At 46.8% G+C, this 19,239-nt stretch overlaps 1 protein-coding gene across 1 annotated transcript; it reads right to left on the reverse strand.

The window, feature by feature from the left end:
- Nucleotides 1-5,329: 5,329 nt before the first annotated feature.
- Nucleotides 5,330-9,460, reverse strand: LOC128348158 (RLA class II histocompatibility antigen, DP alpha-1 chain-like). The gene is made up of 4 exons (XM_053303811.1): nucleotides 9,129-9,460; nucleotides 7,954-8,208; nucleotides 5,837-6,118; nucleotides 5,330-5,484 (listed from the first exon to the last, which is right to left on the reverse strand). The coding sequence occupies exons 1-4, from the start codon at nucleotides 9,202-9,204 to the stop codon at nucleotides 5,330-5,332; spliced, it is 768 nt and encodes a 255-aa protein (XP_053159786.1). The 5' UTR covers nucleotides 9,205-9,460.
- Nucleotides 9,461-19,239: the final 9,779 nt, after the last annotated feature.

Genomic DNA, 19,239 nt, shown 5'->3' on the forward strand with positions numbered 1-19,239 from the left:
GAACTGGAAAAGGTGCAGAAGAGGGCAACCAAGATGATCAGGGGCCTGGAGCACCTTCCTTATGAGGCAAGGCTACAGCATCTGGGGCTCTTGAGTTTAGAAAAGAGGTGATTATGGGGAAATTTTTATAGAGGGGTATATAATTATGCATACAGCAGAGAGAGTGGAGAGATAGAGATTTCTCTTTCTCACACACAACACTAGAACCAGGGGTCATCCCATGAAACTGAAGGTTGAGATTTTTAGGACCGACAAATGGAAGTACTTTTCCACAAAGAGCATAGTTAATCTATGGAATTCTCTGCCACAAGATGTGGCGACAGCCACCAGCCTGGATGACTTTAAAAGGGGCTTAGACAAATTCATGGAGGACAGATCTATCAATGGCTACTGGTCTGGTGTCTCTGGGACACCTCCAGCCTCAGAAGCATGATGCATCTGAATAGCAGTTGCAGGGGAGCAACAGCAAGAGATAATAAGGCATGCCCTTGCCTCTTGCCTTGGACTTCCCAGCGGCATCTGGTGGGCCACTGTGTGAAACAGGATGCTGGACTAGATGGGCCTTCTTGGGCCTGATCCAGCAGGGCTGCTCTTATGTTCATGGTAAGTAAGTGGATGTACCTAGATCACTTTGGGAGCCCTTGACAGCAAAGGCCCTAACTCTGCTGCCCATCTCTCTCTCAGCTCCTCACACTCTGTGAAGGTTCATATTGCAGTGTGGGATTCTGCTGAAGGGCTACCCCAGTTCATGGGTCTGGGGTACTTGGATGACTAGCTCTTCGTTCGCTGTGAGCAGAAGATGAGGCAGTTTGTGCCTCTCGTCCTGTGGATGAAGAAGCTGGTCCAGGACCATCCTGAGCACTGGCACTTGTACACCCAGCATACCTCTGGTCTAGAGGAGATGTTGAGCCAACACGTGGCGATGGTCCAAAAGTATGGCAAGCAGAGTGAGGGTGAGTGGGAGGGGCATGGGTGAGTGAGTGGATGGTGGGAGGGAACATTTAAAGTGGGAGGGGCATTGTGAGTGGAGAGTGGGAGGGGAATTGTTTCTCCCATTTTCCTCACTCCAAGACTATAAACTAATGCACTTAAGCATAGGCGAAACTGGGGGGGGCGGGGTTTAGACAGAGCACGTGCCCTAGGCGCCACTGGGGGGGGGGCGCCAGTGCCATGCTGCCCCCCCTCCTCAATTCATGGATTAAAAAAAATTAAAAAAAATTTTTTTTAACCTGTAGCCCCTTCAGGGGGATTCCTAAGGGCCACGGGGGAGGGCCATCTGCAAAGGTTCCCCCTCCCCCCACCGGCCTCTTAAATCACTGCTGCAGCCCATCCTGGACTGATTTTCAGGCCTGTTTGGGCCTACAAAGATCAGTGCGGTGGCCATTTTGGAGGTCGCCACACATGCTCAAAAGGCCTCTGCGAGGCCTGGCAAGGCATAGGACCTCACAGGGACCATTTCAGCATGTGCAGTGGCCATTTTTGAAAATAAAAAACAGGCTGCTGAAAACAAAAATGGCCACTGCACATGTTCAAATGGCATCTGCAAGACCCAAGTCTAGATTTTTCCTTAATCTAGGGAGTCAGAAGAATGCAAAGTTGTTGGCAAGGGACCCCAGCATTTAAAAAACAGATATAAATGGCACAAAAGTAAGTGGACAAAACATCCCTTAAAAAGACAATGTTAGTTTAATACCTTGTATGCTTGCAAAACTGAAGAGTGAGGGGCGGGGGTGGGGGGAGAGCCAAGGAATAAAATGGAAATATTCAGTCGCATGCTGTTTAATTCTCTATACAGAGCTCTATCTTTAGCTGAATATTTGTCAAGCAATCTGATTATAAGGTCTGTGGGATTTCAAACTTGGAAAGTGCCTGCCTTTAACTTGTGTGGTGCTTTAAAAACAAAAACAAAACTGAATATCACACTGTTTTGCTGTTCTGTGGCTAGCTGCAACTTCCACCTTCTTCCTGATCAGTCCGCTGGATCCAAGCCTATTGTAAGCTGCTGGATGATTTTAGATTGTTTGGGGCCCCTAGGATTTCCCATTGCAACCATCTCCCTTGAAGGCAAAAGCTGTCTGGACAGAAAGAACCCATCCCTGAATTTCTTGGAGGCAGCAACCTGTAGTGAGGTGTGCTGAGATGGCAGAGCATTTGCTAAAGAGAGCTTTCACTGCTTAACTCTATGGAGGCATGCCCAGCACATGGATGTGCTGTGTTTCCTTGGGAAGGCGACTGGCACATATGTGCCACATGTGTGGTTGTATGTGTGTGAGTATGCATGTGTGTGTTGCTTACAACCTGTTTCTCCTGAAAGTGTCTGAACTTGTATTTTTGAGCTGATATTATGGTAAAGTTATCTGAAAGATGGGTGTCAGATGTTTGGACAGGGGCGCAATTTCAGTGCTTGCCCTAGGCACTATTTTCCCTAGATGCACCGGTCTGTATCAATAGTTAGGTCTCCGTAGCTAAATCCTGAGACAGCCTGAGACATTTTATTAATCTTCTGTAACTTAGCTTTCTTTTAATGTTGTAAACCGCTTTGGGTGCCTTTGTCAAGGCAGAAAGGTGGTATAAAAATGTAACAAACAAACAAACAAATCCCAAGTGCAAACCCAAGTTCTGCTGTTATTTACACCTTGTAACTAGTTGGGAGTTGGGACCACTTTAAGCTGTGCCAGGGAAATGCTTGACTAAAAAGCAGAAGTTTGCCAGTCTGAATCCATAACACTAGAACCAGGGGTCCTCCCATGAAATTGATTGCCAGGAGGCAATTATGAGACCTATTTTAAAGAAGCCTATGTTAGACCCTTCAGAGTAGGGCAATCTTTTGGGTTTTATTGCTGCGTTACAGTCCTACAACATTGTTAAAAAATAGCTGTATTTTCCCATTGTAGTAAGGTTCGCGCGGAAGCTAGAAAAGCCTGTTCCCCCTGCTGGCAACATCCTTTATTTACGGTTTCAATATGATTCTGTCAAGAGCAGATGATGAATCAGAATGGAATGCATGAGGGATACATCACTGCTGTGCAATGTGCAGAACTGAGCAAGACTCACTCCAAAAACTGGAAATGGAGGTGAAGGTTTTAGGGGATGACAAGCCACATCTTTTGGCTGTACAGTGTTTAGCTGTATCCAATTAATTGTGCTCTTTTCAACTGCTCTGGTTGCACAGAGGAAAGAAGTAGAAAAAATGCTCCTGGCCAGCTGGGAAAAGGCAATGGCTGATTAAAGGGCTGGTGTCAGTAACGGGGTGGCAGGAGGAGCCTCTATTGACTGAAGACCGCAATTCTGGATGCATTTTCTAGGCAGCACCTACTTCTGAGTAAACATATTTCAGATCTACTACTTTGGCTGAAGCATTTTTAGGAGAAATGTAGAGCTATAGGAACTGCCTGGTGAATCAGAGTCTCAATTCTGCTTTTACCTAATTGCACACTAGCCATGCTCCAGCTGCACTGGAGGACCTTGGGATGGAAAGGAGCAGATCAGGTGAGCAAGGGCCAGGCTTATTGAAGCTGCAAAGTCTGGACTAGGGATGTGAGAGGAAGGCGAGCTTCTGGGGCTTGCATGTTGGCTGCCTGCCAGAGGAAGGAGCTGGTCTCTCTGCTGCTTCCAGTTATCTGAAAGGGAACAAGGCTGGGGGTTTAGCAGGGGCCCCACTCTCTTCTGTGAATAGAAGATGGGCATATCCTGCACATCTGAAGTTTTGCTAGAGTGAATGATGGGTCTGGTGGGGCATCCAGGGAATCAAACATTACGAATATGATGAATATTTATATACGGCTTTTCAACAAAACTTCCCAAAGTGGTTTACATAGATATTACATTAAACATTTTAAAATCATGTATCCAGACCTTGAGGCTGTTCTTATGTGCAGCCAAGACCAGGCTAGAGCAGCCAGACCCTGCCAGAAGCAGCAAACCCGCCTACAGAGCCCAGCAGTTAAATAAGATTAAGGGAGCAAGCACTCCCTGAACCCCATTTCATTGCCCCTGTGTGGGCTCTGGCTGCTTTCAGCCGCTGCTGATACACTGTGGGGCTTCTGGCCGGTGCCAGGGGGATCCCCACAATGCACTGCGTACTTGTGTGGTGCATTGTGGGATGCCCAGGGGCCCGGATGACGTGTCCTGGCCCCCACGCCTCCACGCTCCCTGGGGCAGTGGTGGACCATCTGGGTGTGTTATCCAGACACCCAGCCGGTCCACAGCAATCGTCTGTGGGGAAGGCGGGCTGCTGCAGCCTTCCCTGATGCCCACCCACCCACCCAGTTGTGAGAATGACCTCCTTGTGTTTGAAGAGAGGGATTTTCCCCCCTCTCCTTTGTTTACAGCTACCATACCATTCCCCAGCCCCTGTCGCAAACCCTATCCCATTTGCTTTCCTTAATAAAATATTATTTTTATTTTGATTATTTTTATTAATAAATAAATCCTCCTCCTCCTCCTCCTCCTCCTCCTCCTCCTCCTCCTCCTCCTCCTCCTCCAATCCCTTCTTCACTTCAAAGCACTTGCCAAAAATCCAATCTCTTTGAAACAGAATAAAACTTCTGCAAGATATGCAAAATCTTTCTCCTGTTTTGCCACATTTATTCTGGAAGTGAGATTTAGGTTTCCTTAGCACCTAAATTTGTCTGCCTTAGAGCCACATTTAGATCTGGGAGTTGGGGGGGGGGGAAGCGTGTGTATCTGCCCTTCTCATATGGACACATCTTTGAACTGGACTGCAACTGAATCCAGTCCTGACCAGACCCAATGGGGGAGGAATTCTTGAAAGGAAACTTCCAAGGGCTCCAGTCCCCCACTCCCTGGTCCTAAATCAGGATCGATGGAGGGTGATGAATCCTTCCATTTAGGGCTGCTCTACAGTTGCATGAATCTAGCTGAAGGAGGAATTGTGTCTCCATGCAGCTCCTATCTGGGGGCTTCCTGCCCGTATCCAGCACCTGTACATGTACGCTCTGCTAGATACGTGGTGATAGCACCAATCAACAGCTTGGAAGGGGGATCAGGGGGTGGATTTGGCCCCTTCCCACTTAAGCACACACAGTCCCAAGTGCCGAGCAGCTCTGAAGACAGATTGGGGCAATTTATTTTTATCTGAACAGTGAACATGTGACAAGACAACTTGTATTTGCCATGCAAACATATTAAAGCATGGAAAGACATGAGCAGGGGCTCTCAGTGGTCCAGTTTAGGGCTTAAACGTAACCCAAGGGACAGACACTTCCAGCACTGAGATGGAGTACTGCATCCCCGGTCCCTCCACCCTATGGCAAAGCCCTTTGGGCAGGATCTGCCCTCCTCCTGCATTTTGGCCTGAGAAATGGACTCACAGGGGGCCCCTGTGCTGGTTGCCGCCATTCATCTTCCTGGCCTTGAAGAAAAGGACGGTGCCAGTGATGATGCCCAGCATGCCCATGGCCAAGCCCAGGGCGCACAACACGTTCTCTGCTGTTTCTGGGATGAGAGACGACTCCTTGGCGTCTATGGGGGAGAGACGGAAAAGAGGGGAGAGTTCAGCACGAACCAGGCGTGTGTCTGTTTCAGCAAGGCAGGGGACAGAATCCAGGAGTCCTGCCTCTCTCGTATCCATCTTTTTTTTTTCCCCTCAGGTAATTTCTCCCCTCTCTTTTGTGCTGTTCCAGCAACATGCACCCCCCTCACCAAGGTCCCCATAGAGTTCATGCTGCTTACACTCCAGGTAAGGATTCTGTGCTCTTTCTGCAAGATTCAGCATCCCAGCTTTATTTGTTGTTCGAATGCAAGCTGCTAGTCCGTAATGCCCAAAGCTAGCAAGAGCAGGAAATAAGCCCAGGACAGACAGGATCCTGCTTACCCCAGAGCTTGGTGAGACTGTGGGTCAGGCCCCAGTGATCCACTTTGCAGACATAGAAATCTCCGTGCTGTGGGATGAAGGTCAGGTAGGAGAACTTGCGGAAAGTGGCTTCTGTGCTGGGGAAGAAGTCTGTCTCCGTCACACCCTTGGAAACCTCCTCTCCGTTCTTCAGCCAGGTGATGTTTAGCACTGGGGGAAAGAACTTGTCCACGAAGCAGATGAGCACGTTGGGGTCTCCCAGTCCCATGGGGTTTTTCAGGAAGACGGTTGCTGTTGGAGGAGCTGAGAAAGTGGGACCAGGTCAGCTATCATCTCCTTCCCAATCACCCCAGTGACCCACTCCCACCCCTAAGTCCTGGAAGTGCCAATCCTGTGTGCCTCTCCACAGCCTGGGTGCCTCTACGTGCAATTCCCTTGTGGAATTTGCAGAATGAGCAGCTACAACCGAGCTGGAGGGAGGGAACCCTGGAATCTCTCTTTCATGGCCAATTACAGCTCCTAAATGCAGGAGGTGGGTGTGGTTGGCATGTTTGCAGGAGTGACCCTCAGCAGCACCAGCTCCTTCTCCAGACACACTTGCTGCATTACATATGTGGGTGTATATATATTATATCCCGCTCTTCCTCCAAGGAGCCCAGAGCAGTGTACTACATACTTAAATTTTTACTTACAACCACCCTGTGAAGTAGGTTAGACTGAGAGAGAAGTGAATGGCCCAGAGTCACCCAGCTAGTTTTATGGCTGAATGGGGATTTGAACCTGGGTCTCCCCGGTCCAAGTCCAGCACTCTAACCACTACACCATGCTGGCATTAGCACTCAGCTGCCCTGGAGGAAGCCTAGACTGGAACTGCCCCCACTCCCCAATATATGCATCATGAATTGGCTGTGGTTACTTTTCTCTAGATATGTTGAGTAGATGCAGACAATGCCTCTGAGCATGTGCAAAGCATTCAGCCTCTCAGCACTAAAACAGAAGCACAGAAGACCAGAGATAGCCCTATTCCAATATGTCCCAAAGGTCTGGCAGAACAGATGGGCTTGAAGTGCACGTCTAAAGGATAGGAGGCCTGCAATCCAATGTGGATGGTCAGCTCACACCCATTTGCAGGTGGGTGGAGCCAAGGCTGCTTCAAGGTTGGATGGCCCAATGGGACTAGGGGAGGAGGAGGGGTGCTCAGAGACCCCAAAAGGCAAGCCATAGTTTTTCTGAGCTGGCTAGAAGGTTGCACAGAGGTTTCTCCTTGGCCGAAGCACCTCTGGGGTACTCCAAGGAGCTGATGTAGCTTTGGAACTGACCCTGTCTGCTGTGTGTTTGTTTCTATGCCCTGTAATAACGATTCACTTGTATATCTGCAAATAAATGGAATATTGCAAAGGCACCTTCCCTTTCCTCTAAAGGAAACTCTCCCTGTGCAAGGAAGGGAGGACTGAAAAATGGCACAAAATGCAGATTTTGGATCTGAATTGGGGACTTACTGATGCGTAGCTTCCACCACCCCAGGTGGTCAGAACTCCAGACTCCTCTTGGATTCTCCTCTAGAAGCAGGGGGGTTTCTGAACTGAGAACTGATTTGATAGCAGGGCTGGGAAGGGATGCCGTTTCCTGTGAGTGGTGTGGTCGTGTGGGGATAAGAACATAAGAACAGCCCTGCTGGATCAGGCCCAAGGCCCATCTGGTCCAGCATCCTGTTTCGCACAGTGGCCCATGGTCACTAGCCCTTTCCCCCAAGAAATTTGCCCAGCAGGTCATCCCTGGCCCTGCCTTTAAACATGTACAAAAATGAAGCAGTCATGATTTCAGAGTCTGCAGCGGCATCTCCGTTTTCCTGGCTGCAAGCAGTGGCAGGAGGAAGTCGTGCACCAGATCAGTTCAGTTCTGGGTTGGGAAACATCCTCTCCCCGCCTCCCTGGAACTCCAGGCTCTGCCCTCCAACTCTGGGCTCAGAGGAAGAGTTAAGTGGGGAAGAGCAAGCAAGGGGGCCCTAGGAAAGCCCCTCACAGCGAGGGCAGCCCTCGGATGCCTGCCCTGGGGTCCTTGCCAGTCACTGTGCAGCTCAAAGGGGCTGCCCCACACCCTGCTGCCCACCCGGGGAGGTTTCCTTGCCCTTCTCCTACCATTCTGGGCCCGGGTGCGGTTGCTGCGCTTCATCAGCGCCTCCAGGTTGTTCTTCAGGATGTTCATGGTGCTCACGGCGCCCTGTGCGACATAGCTGGTGAAGTTCTTGAACTCAGGAAGCTTCCAGACAGTCTCCCTCTTGCCCCAGTTCACGTGGAAGACCTCCTCATCATTCAGCATATGCAAGAACTCCCCAGACATCTTCTCTGAGGGGAAGCTCTCCTGGAAGTAGTCCATCTGTACGTAAGTGTCCACTGGTAGGCGGGGAACAGAGAGTCCACCGTGAGCTGGGAGTGAGTCTGTCTTGAACAGGGCACATGCCAATACATGGACAAAATCTTTCCCATTGGTAAAGGGGAGTCACTGGGAGAAAGAATGGGGAGAGGGGTGTGTGTCTACTCCTAAAGGATAGGAGAGCAGCAATCCAATGTACCTCCAGTGACTGTTGCTGGTGTTTGTCTTATGTTTCTTCTTAGATTGTGAGCCCTTTGGGGACAGGGATCCATCTTATTTATTTGTTGTTTCTCTGTGTAAAGCGCCCTGAGCCATTTTTGGAAGGGCGGTATAGAAATGGAATAACAACAACAACAACAACAACAAAGATTCTCCCTCTGGCTTTCCCCAGACCCCCACCTCAATCATGGGCCTCTTCCAGATCAGAAGCCCCTGAAACTGCTCCCTGGGATGCACTTAGTGTGAGATGAGCAAGGCCAGGCTGGTGGAGGCTCTTAAGATCCTATGACACATCCCAACCAGACCCTATCCATCCCCTTTTGCGGCCTCCTGCACATGCAGGGCAGGGCGTTAAAACGGCACAAATCCTGCTCCTGTCCAGGCATTCCCCCCCCCCATCTCAAGGCCAAATTTATTTCCATGACTATAGCAATGGCAAGAGGTCACATCTCTCTGCAGGCTCTAATGTGGGAAAGGATTTGTGGGCATCCAGAAAGAACAAATCCCGTGTTTAGAAGGAAAAGCCCTCATTTAACATTTTCTCCCCCCCCTGCATTCCCTCTAACAGCAAAGCCAAAACATCAGCAGAGACACTGTAGTTGTTATTACCAGACCTGAGTGGCAGATCACTAAGACACAGAGCACAGAGACAGAATCCCCTCCCCTCATACCAGAGCCCCCTCCCCCCCAGGCCCCTCTGCCCCCTGATGCCCTCCCTTACCTTTCACAGTGTTGGAACCTGGCAAAGCAAGGAGTGCCCAGAGGCAGAGGTGAAGCAGGGCTCCTTCTCCGGCCATCTCAGCTCTTCCAGGGGCCAAGAGTGTGTGGGGTCTTCTAAGCAAGGCACGGGGTGCAAACCAGAAGAGAGGAGCCCAAGGAGAAGCAATGGCTCAAGCAGAGTCCTGCCCTCAAAGTGGCTGTGGGGTGGGTGTGGAATCAATGAAGGGGGCAGAGGAGCCCATGAAGGTTCAGCCAATGAGAAAAAGGCTTGGGGCTGACCATCCTGTTACTAGATGAAACCCCTCCAGAGACACCTCAGGAGGAGATGGAGTGGAAACCTTTAATTGAGCAAGAGGCCTGTCCTGACCTGTGAGTTTGAGTGGGGAGGATATGAAGGGGGGCTGCTTTTTCCTTCTGATCCAGGAGAGCAGCTCATTCAGAGCATGCGGTGTGTGGGCCCCCTCTTTCCTCTTGAGTGCAGACACCAGCTGCCCTCCAATTCCTGTGTATGCAGCAGAGAAGGGGCTGCAATGAGGGGGTGTTGGTTGTGAAATCTTTTTATTTGTGGGCTCCAAAATCTGATTCAGGTTCAGGTTTTGGGGTGCAGCTGGCACAGGTGGTGGGCTTCAGGGGGCACTCCAGGTAATAGTGATTCCATCCCCTTGCAAGGGAAGGCGTTTGGGGGAGCGGGGCAGACTCAGGAGGAGTGGCCAGCAAAATACAGAGGAGGCTCCCATTTGCCCCGGCTACTGGGATTCAACTAAGGAAATATCCCAACCCAACCCAAGGGCAGCTGTCACTAAACATGGGACCATCACAAAGAGAAGGATTGTGTAAGTGATTCTCAAACTTGGGTCCTCAGGTGTTATTGGACTTCAGCTCCCATAATCCCCAACCAAAGGCCACTGAGGCTGGGGATTATGGGAGTTGAAGTCCAATAACACCTGAGGACCCAAGTTTGAGAATCACTGGACTCTCTTCCTCTGTCTGGGGAACCATCTGTCCAAAGAGGACACTTTCTGGGTTTCCCTGCCTGGCGACTGATGATGCTACCTCAGCTCTCTTGCTGATTGGCCTCACACCTAGGCAATGTGCAATCCTCAGGGCAGAAGGACAGCACCCTGGCAAGATTAATCCGCGGAGCAGGATTGAGAATGTCCCACTCTAGAGTTCAGCTGGAGGCAGATTCTTTGTTTCTTCACGGGGCAGAGGCAAGATGGGGTCTCTGTTGGGCTTTGGGGTTCTGCTTGTGACGGCGGTGACAGTGGAGGGCTTGTCTCCCCAAGCGAAGCGTGTGGAGCCTCCAGGTGAGTAAGAGTGTGGGGAGGGGGCACCAGACAGGGGCAGATTCCTCCCAGGGTGCCCTTCTCCTTAGGCCTGGCAGGGTAGAAATGAATGGGAGCAAGATCCTGCACCCACTCAGGATCCACCAGAACGCTGCCTGCGGTTGTTGTGAAGGAGAGGCTTGGGAAACGGGTGGCTGGAAAGACCCTATCCCTGGTACAGACCTCAACTCTAAGGAAGCTGGATCCCGCCCCACTTCCAGCTAGGTCCCCATTTTGAACTCACTTCCCTGGCTGGGACCCCAAATTTCCCAAAGTCCTTGTGTGCCCCTTTTGGCCCAAGCAGCAGCTTTTGTAGATTACAGGCCACTTGATCAGATGCATGAAGTGCTGTCCTCAATTGACCAGGATATATATATGGTGGAGAGGAAGGGAAAACTGTTTGTAAAAAAGATGTGGGGAAAAAGGCTGTGGAATGCAGCAGAAGAGAAAATAGAATTCTAGAGTGGGGAGGGACCTGGGCGGTCTTCTAGTCTCAGTGTAGCAAGATGGCTGCCCAGGTTGTTTGAAAACCTCCAGCAGTTAGGAAAAACCCTCCTCGTGTCTAGCCTGAATCTGCTTCTTTGTATTCCAGGACCATACCCACAACACACGGAGGAGCCAGCCCCACCCCAGTGCTGTCCACCATGCCCACCACCACATTTCCAAACTGACACTTTCCTTCGACAGCCCCCTTCTTTTCACGTTTATTTATCTATCTATCTATCTATTTATCAATCAAACGTCTATACCACCCAAACATTCGTCTCTGGGTTCATTTTCTTGGGTTCATTTTCCACTTGATGTTGAAATAGCTGAGGAGGGCATATTCCTGGGATTTAAAAAAAAAACCCAAGAAAACCTATAATAATTATTGACATATGTTTAGGTTTGCATGACTATGGTATCTAGGAATAATTCAGTATCAATGTAATGTCATTGTTGGCATCTTTTGGGCAGCCTTGCTAAATGAATGATTCCTGTTCTTGGCTATGATTTAACTGGTCCAGTGGCCAAGAGGGCTAATAGCAACTTGCACCCAATTTTTTCTGCCACTCCCCCAGCCAGTTTAACAGAGAGTTAAACTGTCCAGTATTATTCTTTACTCCTGCTGTTGTTTGTGCATCAGGAGTTTGATGCTGTGGAGAGACACAATCCCCACATCATTTGGGGTTGCTGGACACTGTCTGAGAGAGGATATCTGATGACAGCCCTGTGGTGTAGTCCAGTTAAAGTATATCCTCATATTGCAGCTGGCAGTTAAGATGGGTGATCAGGGCCAACCCGTGCAGCAGGCAGATCTAGAACATAAGAACAGCCCGGCTGGATCAGGCCCAAGGCCCCTCTAGTCTAGTCCAGCATCCTGTTTCGCACAGTGGCCCAACAGATGCCGCTGGAGGCCACAGGCAGGAGTTAAGGGCTTGCCCTCTCTCCTGCTGTTACTCCCCTGCAACTGGTACTCAGAGGCATCCTGCCTTTGAGGCTGGAGGTGGCCCTCTGACTAGTAGACCTCTCCTCCATGAAGTAGTAGACCTCTCCTCCACGAAGTTATCCAAGCCCCTCTTAAAGCCATCCAGGTTGTTGGCTGTCACCACATCTCGTGGCAGAGAATTCCACAAGTTGATTATGCATTGTGTGAAAAGTACTTCCGTTTGTTGGTCCTAAATTTCCTGGCAATCAAATTCATGGGATGACCCCGGGTTCTAGTGTTATGGGAGAGGGAGAAGAATTTCTCTCTCTCCACTTTCTCCACACCATGCATGATTTTGTAGACCTCTTATCATGTCTCCCCGCAGTCGTCTTTTTTCTAAACTAAAAAGCCCCAGGTGTCGTAGGCTTGCCTCATAAGGAAGGTGCTCTAGGCCCCTGATCATCTTGGTTGCCCTCTTCTGCACCTTTTCCAGTTCAACAATGTCCTTTTTTAGATGTGGTGACCAGAATTGTACGCAGGACTCCAGGTGTGGCCGCACCATCATTTTGTATAAGGGCATTATAATATTAGCAGTTTTATTTTCAATCCCCTTCCTAATGATCCCTAGCATGGAATTGGCCTTTTTAACAGCTACCGCACATTGAGTCAACACTTTCAATGAGCTGTCCACCATGACCCCAAAATCCCTCTCCTGCAGTCACTGACACCTCAGATCCCATCAGCGTATACTTGAATTTGGGGTTTTTCGTCCCAGTGTGCATCACTTTACACTTGCCAACATTGAACCGCATTTGCCATTTTGTCACCCACTCACTCAGTTTGGAGAGATCCCTTTGGAGCTCCTCACAATCTGTTTTGGATTTCACTACCTGAAAGAATTTGGTATCATCTACAAATTTGTCCACCTCACTGCTTACCCCTGCTTCTAGTTCATTGATGAATAAATTAAATAGAGAGTACAGATCCCTGGGGTTCCCCACTTCTTACTTCCCTCCGTTGTGAAAACTCTCCATTTATACCTACCCTCTGTTTCCTGTCCTTCAACCAGTTAGCAATCCACACATGTACTTGTCCCCTTATCCCATAACTGCTAAATTTTCTCAAGAGTCTTTGACGAGGAACTTTGTCGAAAGCTTTTTGGAAGTCCAGGTATACTATGTCAACTGGATCACCTTGATCCACACACTTGTTGACTCTCTCAAAGAAGTCCAAAAGGTTGGTAAGGCAAGATTTACCTTTTCCAGAAGCTATGATTGTTCTCCACCAGCAGGGCCAGTTCTTCTATGTCCTTTCAAATTTTATCTTTGAGAATTTATTTTATTTATTATTATTTATTATTAAATTTTTTATACTGCCCTTCCAAAAGGCTCAGGGCGGTTTACATTAAAACACCATTAAAATCAATCAATTAAAACAAAAATTATGAACTGCATAAAATAATAATTAACAATTAAAACGTCATAAAACACCAATTAAATATTATTTATTTATTTATTCGATTTTTATACCGCCCTTCCAAAATGGCTCAGGGCGGTTTACAATTAAAACAGAAATCATTAAAAACAATTAAAACAAAGAAACAAATATAAATACCAGTTTAAAACATCTTAAAAACCAATTAAACTATCAAACAATTAAAACCCTGAAAACCAGGTTAACATTAAAACAATTAAAACTGATTAAAAACCCTGAAAGGCCAGGCCAAACAGATAGGTTTTAAGGGCTCTCTTGAAGGACAACAAAGAATCAAGATTACAAATTTCCGCCGGGAGTGCATTCCACAGTCCAGGAGCAGCTACAGAGAAGGCCCGCCTCTGAGTCGCCACCCAACGAACCGGTGACAACTGGAGACGGACCTCCCCAAATGACCTTAACGTGCGGTAGGGATCATGTAAAAGAAGGCGCTCTCTTAGATAACTCAGACCCAAGCCGTTCAGGGCTTTAAAGGTAATAATGAGCACTTTGTATTTTGCCCGGAAACATATTGGCAGCCAGTGTAACTGTTTTAAAACAGGCATCATATGGTCTCTCCGGGTTGCCCCAGAGACCAATCTGGCTGCCGCATTCTGAACTAACTGAAGTTTCTGGACTACGTACAAAGGCAGCCCCACGTAGAGCGCATTGCAATAGTCAAGCCGGGAGGTTACCAGCTGGTGCACCACTGTTTTGAGGTCATCCTCTTCGAGGAATGGGCGCAGCTGTCGAATCAGCTGAAGCTGATAGAAAGCACTCCTGGCCATGGCCTTCACCTGAGAAACCAGGTTGAAGCCTGGGTCCAGGAGTACTCCCAAGCTGCGCACCTGCTCCTTCTGGGGGACTGTAACCAAAATAGCCAAAACAATTTTTAAAAAAGTTTTTAAAAGCCGAGAAAGCTTGGTTAAAGAGATGAGTTTTCAGTAGTTTCTTTAAAATTGCCAGAATGCTTTCCATCAATTTGCCTGGAAGAGACATTAAGCTAATAATTTCTCGGATCACCCCTGGATCCTTTTGAAAATTGGTGTTACATTGGCAACTTTCCAGTCCTCCGGTACAGAGCCTGATTGTAGAGAGAAGTTATATATTTTAGCAAGGAGGTTGGCAATTTCACATTTGAGTTCTTTAGGGACTCTTGGATGGATGCCATCCGACCCTGACGATCTGCTAGTTTTCAGTTTTTCCAGAACATCAGCTCTTGTCACTTCTATCCGACTCAGTTCTTTAGCCTCCATCCTTAAAAAGCCTGGTTCAGGAATGTTATATGCTCAGTATCCTCTGCCGTGAAGACAGATGCAAAAAACTCATTTAGCTTCTCTGAAACCTCCATATCCTCCTCAATAATCCCTTTCACTCCCTCATTGTCTAACAGTCCAATCGCCTCCCAGGCAGGTTTCCTTCTTCTGATGTATTTAAAGAAATTTTTGTTATTCCCTTTGATGTTTTTTGCTAAATGTTCCACAAACTCTCTTTTTGCCTCCCTTATTGTCACCTTGCATTTCTTTCACCAGAGTTTGTGTTCCTTTCTGTTCTCTTCATTTTCCTTCCAATTCCAGAAGGAAATCTTCTTCCTTTTGACGGCTTCCTTGACTTTATCTGTGAGCCATGCTGGCATCCTCCTGGACTTAGTGGTACCTTTCCTTTTGGGGGGTATACAATCTTATTGGGCTTCTAGTATTGTGGTTTTGAGTAACCCCATGCATTTTGGAGCAAAGACAATCCTGATTTTCCCTTTCAACTTTCTTTTCACCATACTCCTCATTTTGAGGAGAAGTTTCCTCTTCTGAAATTCAAAGTGTCTGTGTTAGAATTCCTTGGTGATTCTCTCCCCACATGTATGCTTAATTTGATCACACTATGGTTAGTCACTGTTCCTTAAAGGGTCGATGACACTGACATCACGCACCAGGTCCTGGGTGCCACTCAGGATTATGTCCAAGGTTGCCTTCTCCCTGGTTGGTTCCAAGACCAACTGTTCCAGTGCACAGTCATTCAGCGTATCTATAAATTTGATCTCTTTGTCATTACCTGTGAATTGGCCCAGTCTATGTGTGGGTAATTGGTCACCCATTTTTACTGCCCTGCCTTTCCTTGACACCTCCCTGATTTCCTCCTGCAGCTCCCAGTCATTGTCAGCATTTTGATCCGGAGGGCGATAGCACAACCCCAACTACCACCTAGGTGGTCGTCTAGGGCACCAAATCCTGGGGGTGCAGATGTCACTGTGCCCTGCAGTGAATAGTCACGGAAGCTCCCCGTGGCAGCTGGGGTAGGAGAGCAGTGAGGAAGCAGAATATACCTTTAAGGATTCGTAAAATGTCCCGCTGTTGCTGCTCCCTGCACCCCCCATTAAACTTTAATATTTATCAAAATAAATTCTGACCATATCATGAAAAAATCAATAGAATTAGCTTGACCCTCTCCAAGACGAATAATATGGGTCAATTTTTCAGATATGTCAATATGCCACATAGACTGATACCAAGATGTCAGAGACATGGTTTTATGCTTCCAGTACTGTGCAATGGATAATCTAGCTGCAGTTAATATGAAAACTATAAGATCCTTCGACAATAATGCCAAATTAGCTCCCGAAAATACTTTTAATAGAGCCAACTCTGGTCTCATATCTAACCTCTGTTGTGTAATTTTACCCATTTCTAAAAATATCTCTGTCCAAAAGCAAAAGATACTGGGTCAAGACCACCATAAATTGAAGTATGTTCCCCTATTTCCACAGCTGTTTCAGCATAGCGGGGACAGACTCTTATTAATGTGGTATAATCTAGAAGGGGTCAAAGTGTGCTGGACTAGGACCGGGGAGACCCGAGTTCAAATCCCCATTCAGCCATGATACTAGCTGGGTGACTCTGGGCCAGTCACTTCTCTCTCAGCCTAACCTACTTCACAGGGTTGTTGTGAAAGAGAAACTCAAGTATGTAGTACACTGCTCTGGGCTCCTTGGAGGAAGAGCGGGATATAAATGTAGTAGTAGTAGTAGTAATAATAATAATAATAATAATAATAATTATTATTATTATTATTTTTCAGATATGTCAATATGCCACATAGACTGATACCAAGATGTCAGAGACATGGAAAATAATAATAACGCCCAGTGAGGCACTACCTTGACGTGGTTGTGGGCCTTGTGTGCTCTGATGAAGGTGAGAGCTATGCCAGAGTTCCAACCATACTGTACAGGTCTCACCAGAGGAGCCAGACAAAGAGTGCCTCTCCCATCAACAATATGGTGAGATGTAACTTTAATAAATCTATACCGGATCGGTCGTCGCCCGGGTCAACAAGGACCGCGCCAGGTGCTATAGTCCCTGGACATCTTGTGGCAAGTGGGCAACAGGACTCAGGATCTTCAGTTGAGCAACCAGGGCTGGAGACAGCAAAGCTACTGGAAGAAACGTCGCTTAACCGGAAAAAATATACAAAAAATGCCAACAAGGAAATAATGATCTGCTATTACAAGTCTACTCCAAATAGAAGAGGTTATTTTAAAAGAATGTACCAAATTTGGAAAGAGAAGCATCCAGATACAGAAATAACAGAACAAAGGCTAGCAGACCCGAGAAGATTCATAATAAGAAATAAAGTATTCACAGGAGTTGAGCTGGAAGAACTGCAAAGAGCAACACAGGCTCAAGATATGGAAGAAGAATTACCACCAACTGAAGCAGTTGCTCAGGTGCAGATGGAGGAGCTGTTGGAAATAGAGGATACCACCGTTGCTGAACTGTTTCAAAATCAAAACCAGGCAACCTCCCCTTTGCCTTCACCTCAAAAACCCAAATGCCGTTTAACAGAAAAGCAACAAGAACTAAAGCAAAAAATAACTGAGCACATGAACCAAACAACCACCAGGGTTCGACTTCCTGCTCTAAAAACAGTTGCCAAAAAACAACTTGCTCAGGCATTAAAAGATGTCAATGCTGCACTTGCAGAAATAACAACCAATAATTTGCAAGAAACAAACCAACTAATGTACAGTGCAGCAACAATAACAACACAAGAGCTCGGATATAAGATCAGTGGACCTGTCAAAAAAGAAAGCAGGATATCACCTAAATGGAAGATTAGATTAGAAAATAAAATCTCCAGGCTTAGATCAGATGCTAGTAAATTGAAAGATATGAAAGACAAGAAGCTGAAGAATGAAAACACCAAACAGTATCTGATCCAAAAATACCACCTAGATTCAAGGAAAATTAGAGAAGTCCTGGAAATAATAAAGCAGCAAATAACAGCAGTGTCAAAGAAGATTAGCAGATATGAAGCCAGAATTACACAACACAGGCAGAATCTCCAATTCCAGTCGAATCAGAGACGTTTCTACCAAAGCATAGAAGGAGAAACTGCAAGAAACGTAGAAACACCAAATAAAGAAGAAACAGTGCAATTCTGGGGGAAATTATGGGACAATCCAATAGATTATAATAAAAAAGCAGGCTGGATGAAAGAGGTCAAAAAATGTAACCAACAAATGCAAGATCTAATAATAACACCAGAATTAATAAGTGAAAGAGCAAAGAAAATTAAAAATTGGACTGCGCCAGGCGACGATGAACTGCATGGCTTCTGGCTTAAACACCTAACAAGCCTTCATAAACAACTATCAAAACAGTTCAATCACATTATGAAAGGCGGTGATATTGAACAATGGCTAACAACTGGGAAAACTCATCTCATTATGAAAGACCCAGCAAAAGGTGCAGTTCCAAGTAATTATAGACTGATAACCTGCCTGCCAACCATGTTCAAATTATTAACTGGAATAATAGCATATGAAGTGATGCAACACTTATTAACTAACAAACAGCTTCCAGTTGAACAGAAAGGAAATTGCCCGAACACCAGAGGCACAAAAGACCAGCTGCTGATTGACAAAATGATTTTAGAAAACTGCAAGAGAAGAAAAACCAATCTAAGTGTTGCATGGATTGACTACAAGAAAGCCTTTGATTCATTGCCTCACACATGGATACTAAAATGTTTAGAAACAACTGGTGTCAGCAAAAACATTCAGATATTTATAAAAAAAGCAATGAGCATGTGGAGTACACAGTTAACAATCAATGGCAAGGCACTTGGACAGGTTAGCATTAGAAGAGGCATTTTCCAAGGGGACTCACTATCCCCTCTATTGTTTGTAATCGCCATGACCCCACTTTCACAAATACTAAACAAAACAGGCCTCGGATACCAAACATCTAAAACATCCAGTCAAATCAACCATCTGCTGTACATGGACGATCTGAAGTTGTATGGAAAGTCCCAGTCAGAAATCGAATCACTGCTAAACACTGTCCGTATATTCAGTAGCGATATAGCAATGGAGTTTGTACTAGACAAGTGTGCTGCATTAATAATGAACAGAGGGAAAATAACAAAAACAGAAGGAATAGAACTGCCCAATGGAAGCAAAATCAAGAAACTGGAAGAGAAAGAACCTTACAAATACTTGGGCATTCTCCAGGCAGATAACATCGCATACACTGAAGTTAAAAGAAAAATTGGAAGTGAATACATCAGGAGAGTTAGAAAAATCCTCAAGTCCAAACTCAATGGCGGGAACATCATATAAGCCATAAACACCTGGGCTATACCTGTTATTAGATACACTGCAGGAATAATAGACTGGACCCAGGCAGAGCTAGAGACGCTAGATCGTAAGACCAGGAAAATCATGACCATCAATCATGCTCTGCACCCCTGCAGTGATGTAGATAGGCTATACCTCCCACGCAGCTCAGGTGGAAGAGGAATGCTGCAATTCCATCAAACAGTAGAGGAGGAGAAAAGAGGCCTTGAAGAATATATAAGGGACAGTGAAGAAGATGCACTTCAAATGGTCAAGAACGCGAAACTATTCA

Source organism: Hemicordylus capensis, chromosome 2, assembly GCF_027244095.1.
Source record: "Hemicordylus capensis ecotype Gifberg chromosome 2, rHemCap1.1.pri, whole genome shotgun sequence".
NCBI lineage: Eukaryota > Metazoa > Chordata > Lepidosauria > Squamata > Cordylidae > Hemicordylus > Hemicordylus capensis.

Excerpts from the sequence above, each read along its gene's own strand:
- LOC128348158 (XM_053303811.1), bottom strand. The coding sequence starts at position 9,204 with ATGGCCGGAGAAGGAGCCCTGCTTCACCTCTGCCTCTGGGCACTCCTT. Across the intron at positions 8,209-9,128 it reads AGGTTCCAACACTGTGAAAG|TGGACACTTACGTACAGATG; the intron begins GTAAGGGAGGGC and ends CCCGCCTACCAG. Across the intron at positions 6,119-7,953 it reads CCGCACCCGGGCCCAGAATG|CTCCTCCAACAGCAACCGTC; the intron begins GTAGGAGAAGGG and ends CCACTTTCTCAG.